The following is a 9,579-nucleotide window of genomic DNA, read 5'->3' as shown; positions in this document are numbered from 1 at the left end:
TGTGTTCTTAATCAGCGGCACTTGCAAAAGGTTGGCATGGGAAAGCAGAGGGCACCAGAAAATTTGTCCCCGAATAGATATGTCTGTTTCGTAAGGTGGGCCAGTCTAGAGGGACCTCTTGTGGCAGGACATGGCGTGATGTGCATCCACCTCAGTTTTGTCCTCTCAGGTAAACCAAGGACTCCACGCTAGCCTCTCTTGATAGCATGATACCTCTCTTAGGAGTCAGTTTATTAGACAACATAACACAAATAGTTCAAAACATAAGTCCCACAAAGTTCCATTTATCACAACCAGTCCATATAGTTCTTAAAAAGCACATAGCTGCTCAGCCTTTGATGTAACAAGCCAGAGAGAGGTAGGCCCCCAACTCCCCATTAATTTCTGCTCCCTTAGGATCCTTGAAAATTCCACCCTTAATCAGTAGGTTTTCTGGTATTCCCTACATTGTACGCTACATTTTTCATCGCTCAGTTGCACCAATGAAGCAGAGTTTTGAGCCAGTGTTTGTTCTTTTAGTTTAGTCTTGTGGTCTCCCTTGCAGTCTGTTTGCTCGCCTTGTGTAATCAACAAAGCACACTGTAAAATAAACTTGCGTCTCAGAACGAGATAGGCATCTTTGTCTTGGAACTTGTTTTCTGTTGATCATGAGGTACGGCAATGTGTGCAGCGTTTCTGCGTACACTACCAGAAAGTTAGTGCCACCACTGTCCAGTGCTGGTGTTAAATAGGTGAACTTTTTTTTTTTAAACTATATTAACTAGCAAACTTGTAATTAGCTAGTTCCTAAACTGGTATGAAACCTTTGAATTTTTGTGCCTAAAATCTCCCTTCAGATAGTTTTAATGGATCTGAGGAGCCAAGATAGAACAGCCTAAAAGCAAAGTGTGTTACATCAATAGGAGCTTAAAATGAGAGTAGAGGAGAATGCATTTGCTATGGATGTATTTCATTTGTTTTATGCCATCAAGTAACCTAATATATGAGAATGCTAACACTAGTTGTTTCTCATTATTAAGCCCTTTTAAACAGAAGGCTACAGCAGGGATTATGCAGTATAGTTACATAATTTTGACATCGTATTACGATAGGTTCTGTGATTAGAAACCGTCTGTAATGCTCAGAATTTACCAGTCAAGCTAGTGATGTAGGCACAAAATGTGATCAAACATAAAAGACAGGTATATTAAACTTGCATACTTGGACAAATATTTGTGTTTCTGATTAATGTCTCAAATAAAAAATGAAAGCCAATCTTTCAAGTTTTAGCGCTATTGACAAGAGCCAGATGGGTGGTGCCTGAAGAAACTACACGAATATTTGCAAAGATTTGATGAAAACATGAGAGATTATGTACAGATTTTCATAAAGCCAGAAAGAAGCCTCCAGCTTCTTAGTACTTCTGGAAAATGACGAGCTTGTTCAGCAAGGGCCAGATTGCAAACACCTTATTCACAACACTCGTTGTGGTGTAAGGTATTATGCAGTGTGAGTAGGGGTATCATAATCTATCCTATAGCATATAAATGCTGTGGGGGACCTCACACAGGGAAAAAATGCACTGAAATAAAATATAACATAAGAAATATGTCCAGCAACAAACTGTTAAGATCTGGTATCTAGATTTATTGGTTCTATCCATAATACTGCAATTCCAAGTAGCTACACTGGTATGTGCTTTTCTGAAATCCAGGTACCCATTCTTCAGAGGGTTGTTGTCTTGTCTAAACCACATCATTTCCATTAAGATTCTAGAAATAAAGTCTAATCAGGGAAGTTTGTAAATATAATTGAAATGCAACACCACGAATAAAAGAGGCAGTGTGGTCACTGTATAGGGGACTGGCCTGAGAGTCAAGATTCATAGGTTCTATTCCCAGCTATGTGACCTTGGGCACATCACTGTGCTCTCTGTGCCTCAGTTTCCCCATCTGTAAAAAGGGCATCATGACCTCACATCCCTTAGTAAAATGCTTTGAGAGTTGCAGATGAAGAGCAGTAGAGAAGAGCTAAGTATTCATATTATACGGCCATAAAGATATTCAAGATTTACATTTCCTTTTGAAGACAATTTTTGTATGTATCTCATCATAGGAAATAAGTATATTTCAAGGCAATTACTGTTTTTCCTCCTTACAGCACTTCTTACTGCCAACAGCATAAATTGATATTGAGTTCATTCTTTTAATGGGATGAGATCCTAAACTGGACATACTGCCATTAACTTTAGCAGTTAAGGATTTAGCCCACTGTATTTGCTGTTGACATCACAGTATTGTCTATCTCATGTAGATGTATATTGGGAAGCTTTGCTTGTGGCTTAAAGGGACTATCCATTTATTTAAAAATAAAAATAAAACAAATCTCTAGAACTGACTAGGAGTCGTTCCTTATTATCATTTATCAATGTAAGACACTGGACAGCAATTAGAGACCTGGTCTACACTAGGGAGTTTTGTTGACAAAAGGGGATGTTTGTCAACAAAACAATCCTGGTGTACACACTGCAACCACCCTGTCATCGACAAAACTGCCCGGTTTTGTTGACCAAATAAAACCACCTTGACAAAAGACGTAGGGCTTTTGTCAGCAGAAGTAGAGTGACACCGTGTCCGTGTAGACACTGTGTCCCCTTAGCGCAATGGAGGGGCTGTCATACTTGTCAATTTCACTGTTCGCCTGAGGTGGGGCATGGAACCCGGCTCCGCAAGCCACTGGGCTCCGGTTGTGGGTCACGGGCAGCTGCCACCTGACTGTGATCCCGGGCAACCCAGGATCCCAACCAGGGCAAGTCATGGGCGGCTGCTGCCCCGGGATGTCGGCAAGCCATGGGCAGGCTCGAAGGCGGTTGGCAGCCACCTGGGGCTTGATGGCGTTCTGGGTGCCAGCGGGGCTGCAGTTGCCCGCGCCCAGGCTCAAAGCCGGGTGGTTGCAACCCCGCTAGCAGCCTGGTTGGGAAGCCATGGGTGGCTGCTGCCCGACTGCAACCCTGCTGGCAACCTGGGCTTGGGAGGCTGCCTCTCAGATCCTGGTTGCGAGCTGAGACCGGGCAAGCCGGAGAAGGCTGCAGCCGGCTCCCGTCTGGGAACTGGGAAGTCCCTGAGCCCCGGCTGGTATCAGCAGTGGGGACGGGGGGGACAGCTGGGACCCTGGGGGTGGAGCTCCCCCCACACTGCCTCTTGGGTCAGTGGAAGTGGTTCTAGTGAGGACGCACTCCACCGACCCAAGGAGAGCAGTGTGGACATGAGCCACTGCTGGAATTATAGCGGTGAAAGCAATGGCTGAAAGTCGACATATCTTATGTTGACAAATTTCTGTAGTGTAGACATAGCCAGAGTCACTGAAAAAATTCTAATACAGCCGTAACATCCCTGGTCCATTTGTACTATTCATCCTTTAGTGATTAGTGCTTCTTTGCACTGTAATGTGGCAGAGATGACGGGCCAAATTTACCACTGGCATTGCGGCTGCAGCTGTGCTGAAGCAAATATGGGGCCTGCTTATATCAGTGTTTTTAGATCTGAGCTACAAATAGGTTCAGTGCATTTGTGCTAGGCACCCAGGTGGATACTTTGCACAAATTTAGACTTTAATGAGGATATACAAACCCAATACATTAATCATATATAAACACATAAATATTTGAGATAACATCAGGGGGGAGAGTCAGCACAGGGAATGCCTACCACTAAATTCTGCCCTTGACTGAATATTGCAAATTTAATATTGAGTTATGCTAGCAGGTCATTTGATTTTTTAGTCCCCTTGATCACAAAGTGGAGCCTGGCTCCTTTGAATATGTATAGAGCCATTGGAGTGCAATAATCATATCACCTTGGCACACTAGTTCACCTGAAAATCAATGTTACAAATGTAATGCAGCAGGACATTCACGCCCCACACCGTTCTGCTGGAAGTATGTGAAAGTGGGAAGCTTTGTGGATATCGATTTCACCTTGCTAGGTATGAAAGAGCTTGTTCACTGAGCACTGGAAAGTTGGAGTCTGTAAGAAGAGCTCTGTTGGACTGAGTGATGAGCCAGCTAGCATCCAACTGTGAAGATCGGCCTGGAAATCTTGCCCAGTTGCTTACACAGCCTATTGTTCTGCCTGGAGCTCTTGCTTGGTCCGTTCAGTAGTGACTCCTTTTTAACCCCATATAAAGGCTGCCTCCACACCCTTTTGAGAAGTGTCTGTTTGCTGGTAAATGTAACACATGGCATCCAGTGAAAGCACATGTCCAGATCCAGAGATCATGTTCTCAAGCAGAACATTAAGTTTATGAAACCATAGCATGGGCAATATAAGCATATAAACTTATGATTTTAAGGCCACCTTCAAATGACCATTACCCTAAATCCAGCAGAACTGACAATCTGAGGGTACTATGGACATCAGAGAAACCGTTAGCAGCTCTAGTATTGAATCAAAGAGAACCCTCACCATATAAAACCACCAAATAAGGGAGTCCAGAAACAAGAGATGATGATATATACTTTCTTGACACCCTAAGCATCATATACATCAGGGGTAGTCTATTTTTTTTTTTTTTTTTTGTCAAAGTCCAAATTTCTTGGTCAAGGTAGAGTCAAGGTCCAGATTCCAGAGAAAATAATAAAAAATAACAACACTAATGATAATAAGAAGTAAATACAATATTTAGGGGTCTGTTCAAAAGCATCTGGTGGTCCGGATTTGGCCCACAGTCCACTTATTGATTACCCTGATGTATAGTGTAAAAACACAAAGCAACAGCTTTCCAGGTGAGGGCTCATTGGAATTGTGTATAACTGAGAATTTAGAAGAATTCAGAAGAACATTTCAGCAGTAACACCAAGAGTCGGAAGGAATCTTGATAAAGGTTATATATCCTTATGGACAGAATTAATAACCCAACAGGCACCAGAAAAAAGGTCCTCTCATATTCTGGACTGTATTTTCTCTATCTGCAAATGTTATCAGCAAATTGGACACCTGTACTTGTCCTGACTGCAGTTCCTTCCTACCTGCCAAGCCTATGACTGAACTTTTGTAGCTTGTGTTCTTCCTCCTTAACCGTCAGAAGTTTTAAATGGGTTTGTGAAGATCAACACTTCATCTGTTTCTTTTTTCCCTATCTAAATCAGATTCTAACTGAGGTTCATAATCAGCAAAGACTCGACGATATTAGTTCACATAAGCTTTGAAAGGTCACAGAGCTACAAAAGAGGCTGGAATCATCCAATATTCATCAGATACTCTTTTTTATAGTGTAGGAAGCAGAATAAGTCTAGAGATTTCCTGTAATTTGATTTCTCTGCCTCCCAGTAGTTCTGGGTTGGACTGCAAAAAGCCCTTCCCACTTTCAAGTCAGTGGCAATCCAAAAGAACTAGCACAGTAGTGCTGAAATTTGTCTCAAATTACAGTCAAGTATTTAGGAAAAATGCTCCTGAAAGACAAATATCTTTACAAATGACAGAATATTTATTACCAATACCTTTAAAAAAAGATTACATCTGCTAGATCACTGATAAATATCATTGACACTGGGGAGAAAACGACATAGGCTTTTTTTTTTTTGTTTCATTTTCTTGTTTTTGTGGGTTTTTTTATTTTTGTGTTTACACAGAAGTAACCATATCAAACTAAGAAAGGAACACAGCTTGAAATACTGACAATATTTCTCTGGTTAACACCCCTGACTTTTACACAAGTGGAATCCCAATTATGAGTTACTGAATAAATATATTTAGAAGGTTTAAAAGTTAACTTGTATTATTTTGTAAGCAAAAAAAGACAAGTTACAGGCAAATTCAAGCTATCAGGAAAAAAATAAACCACTGCAGTGCATTTAAACTTGAAAATTTTTATAGAAAATTCCATTGCCTTTTTACTAGCATTGATCCATCTGAGTGGACTTACAAAATTATCCCATAGTAACAAACAGTCCTTTTCTCAAGAAGAGAAATTTTGCTGTTGATATTGTCATTTTCCAGTATGATTCTATTAAGACTTTATATTTGTATGAAGAGCTTATAAAGAAACAAAGAACTACAGAACTATTGAGGGACCATACACGCAAAGATACTTTTGCAACTTAATATGAAAAGATGTACGTTAGAGAGTTGTTTCTCTATTTCTGTTATTAAATTATAAAGATTTATGAATTACATTTAAAATGTACACTGAAAGAAATACATATTCAGACAGTGGAACCCAGAATTAGTTTTAAATCTTAAAGACATGCATATTATGATTATAAGTTCCTTGGTGTATATTCAAAGTAAAATAATTTATTGAAACTTGCATTACTTCGGATTTACATCAAGTTAACTAATGTCAGAATCTTGTCCTTCTTTTGCTGCAGTAACTTTTGGTCTGTGTTAATATAGGAAAAGAATACAATTAAGTAATATCAACTTTAATGTCCAATTTAATGTTAATTATGATAAAGACAAAGCTATTTAAATATAGTAAAATGAAAGCTTAATATGTGATGTTAAATTATTGGCTATTTATATATTATAGTCCACAAGGAACAAAAATCTGTATGTTTATTTTTTGAAGATTGTAGCTCTTTTTTAAGATTATCTCAGGTTCGTCTTGTTTAATCATCTGATCCAAAATGAAAAATATCTTAAGCACTTGATTTAATGTAGGAACCATCATAACTGCCATTTAAATACAGTTGCCTTGAGTTATGAACCGAGTTCTAAACAGTTCTCCCAATGTGTACCCTTGTAAAACTGTACAATCAATTTGTAACCAATTTACTGAGAACAACTTTGAACTCTCAGTCCTAAAGGAAAAAAATTCCAAACAATATTTTTTTATGATAGTGTTGTCTGTAGCATTTTATAGCAGAGGAAAAATTAATATCTACATCATATGTTAACTTTAAAAAATTCTATAAAACACTAAATATATAATAAAAATATGCATATAAGGACATATGTAAACTGCTTTGGTAACATCATATTACAGATGTTTTCAGTGCATTGCAGAGTTTCCAAGGAAACTTCAAACAAAGCTATATTTGCTTTGAGGAAGTACTGTATAATGCCATTCCTAAAGAAGCATAAAACATTTTTTTTTCCAGTAGTAAGATGTACTTGAACAACAATATTACTTAGTACTGGGTGTTTTCAAAACAACTAGCTAAATGTTGCTTATATTATAAACAGGAAGTCCTTTATGTAATTTTTGTCATAAACTTGATCTAGCTGTGAGAGATATCATTATCGTGCTGATGGCTGACAACGTACATGCATTTGAAGTAGAAGTTCCAGATCCTCTCGCATATGCATCTGAGAAAAGGAGAGAGAAAAGAAACAGTAAGGACAGGACGATTCAGCCCGCAGCCATTAAAACATCCGTGCTGATGTAGTGCCACAATGAGCCCCAAGTGCATTTGACGGCATAATGGGTAACAAACCACAAACGAGGAGGTGGTGACTTCCAAAGGTCCAGAGTTCAACGTTGGTTTGGATATGGACCCGAGAGTTCAGATGTTTCTGCAAAGTTTATCCAAACTGTACGTTTATACCAGCTTGGAATCTGTCCTGACATATTTTGTGACTCCATGTGTTATGTCAGATGGAAAAATAGCATTTGTGTTACTGCCTTTTGGTTTTAGGATTTTCTGTGACTGACGCTTCGATTCCTGACTTGTAGGTATAACCACGGTTCAGATCTACATAGGATATGACTCTGATCTTACCTATTATCTTTTATACTTATGTAAACTCTACTGACTGCCGTGGAGTTATTCCAAAAGTGAGGGCAAAATCAGGCCATTGGAATGGCTATATATATGACCCAGAACTCTGAGAAATATTAAAGATTCCCAGCAAAACCACCAATCTGGATTTAAATCCAAATCTAGTCAAACACCACAAGCTAGGGTGACACAGTCCTAAAAGTTCTCTTCAGAACATCCATAAAAGCCCTCCCCTCTGACTTCCCCTCTGACAAATTTATACCAGGGTCAGACTTCAAGAACCTGCAGAAGCAGTCAGTCTATCAACACCTCCCTAAATATTTGGCTCAGTGTCTTACCCACCAGCTCTAATTCTGCTTGGAGAATTTTCACCACCTCAGGTGGATTGGGGATTGTCCCCTGATTCTCCCATGGTATGTGTCAAACCCTGCCATCCTTATCTCAGTGGAAGTTTTGACTAGTAATAATGGCAGGATTTGGCCCATGGTCACAAATCCCTCTACTCCCCTCTTGATTAAGTCAATTTGTCCACTGTCACATCATTCACAGAAATCCACTTGGGAGGGTGGGACACAGGCATTTTGTAAGACCAGTGCATTGTAATAAATCCTCCTTTCTCTCTTGAAAATGAAAATATGAGCGTCTACATGGAGATAAAACCTAATTTCCCTAAATAAGTATATATGCACACAAAACACAATGAGGTACTGATAGACTGGTGCCTTATAACTTAATACATTTTTGCACATCGCACTGTATACTTTGTGGTCATAAACTGGAGTGAAACAACATATTCAACATATTGATACTGAAGAGCCCATCAAAACCTGTAACAACAAATGAAAAGAAATCAGAGAGTCAGTCTAGAAATGCTCAGTAAAATATCATCCCTTTTACTACGCTGGTGCATATAGTTTATTCTTGAGAACGAGCCAAACCAAAACCTTGGGTTTGAATGCCCACAAATTAAGGGAAAGTTCAGGTTTGAATATGAGCTCTGTTGCTCATGCTCATCTCTGGTTTATTGATTCTCAGCAGACCTATCTGTGTATATGTGGGGCAATTTGCAGCCTGCCTTCATTATGATCAAATGCTCCAGTTAGCTTGCACAAAATCTTCCATTGTGGCTGAAAATGTTTTTTTTTTTTTTTTTGTATATGCAGAGCTCAGTTTCAGTGTGCAAAAAATGGGATACCAGCTGAAATTTTGGCCCTTGATACATTAGGAATCTATGCGCCCTGGTCTGGAAACACAAGCACAAAACCAAAAATGACAACATTCTTACTTGATATCTTTGGAATTCGGATTTGTTCACTGCTGCTACCATCACCTCCATCACTAAATGGCTTTATTTCGATGATGTAATCCTCATCAAAAGGCAAAGTAAGCTCCACAGATGTTTTATTCGTTTCTATTACAGATGTGCTACTTTGTCTGTTCCATCTGTACAAAACCTACAAAACGTTAGAGTGGGGCAGAGAATGGGGGTGGGAGGAAGGGAGAGAAACGAGAAATAACTGAAATGATCATCTCCACAACAGCCTGAAATTTACTATTGATCTTTTCCTTCCTTGAGCAACACAGAATTGTCTCTATTATCAGAAGCACGGCAGATTTCATAGATATGTTGTTCTGGACTTGACTTGTGCTTTTGGAAGGCATGTTTGTGAATTCTTCCCTTTGTGCTGATGTGAAGCCACTGAGCAGTAAGGGCTAATGACAGCGGGATCTTGCAGAAAACACTGCTCTTGCTGGAATTTTGATGCGTAGCCCTGTCATAAAGCCACATGCCACTCAGCAGAAGCCCTTGTAATTGGCGGAGCACCTCTGCCTCTCAGCTTGATTAAACTTCATTTTCCCATCAGCTGGAGCAATTTCAG

General features: G+C 39.5%; 1 protein-coding gene across 1 annotated transcript in view; it reads right to left on the bottom strand.

Annotated features, from left to right (window-relative positions):
• Positions 1 to 9,579, bottom strand: part of CNTN4 (contactin 4) — a 353,853-nt gene that overhangs the window by 30,220 nt on the left and 314,054 nt on the right. Inside the window, exons 22-23 of the mRNA XM_067542713.1 lie at positions 8,985 to 9,153; positions 7,245 to 7,286 (exon numbers count right to left, since the gene is read on the bottom strand). Coding sequence (XP_067398814.1) covers positions 7,245 to 7,286; positions 8,985 to 9,153 — 211 coding nt within the window. The remainder of the gene's footprint in view (positions 1 to 7,244; positions 7,287 to 8,984; positions 9,154 to 9,579) is intronic.

Source organism: Emydura macquarii, unplaced genomic scaffold (genome assembly GCF_026122565.2).
Source record: "Emydura macquarii macquarii isolate MOO-44397 ecotype Brisbane River unplaced genomic scaffold, CSIRO-AGI_Emac_v2 contig_71, whole genome shotgun sequence".
In the NCBI taxonomy this organism is placed as follows: Eukaryota; Metazoa; Chordata; order Testudines; family Chelidae; genus Emydura; species Emydura macquarii.
This window is presented reverse-complemented; position numbering and strand designations above follow the sequence as displayed.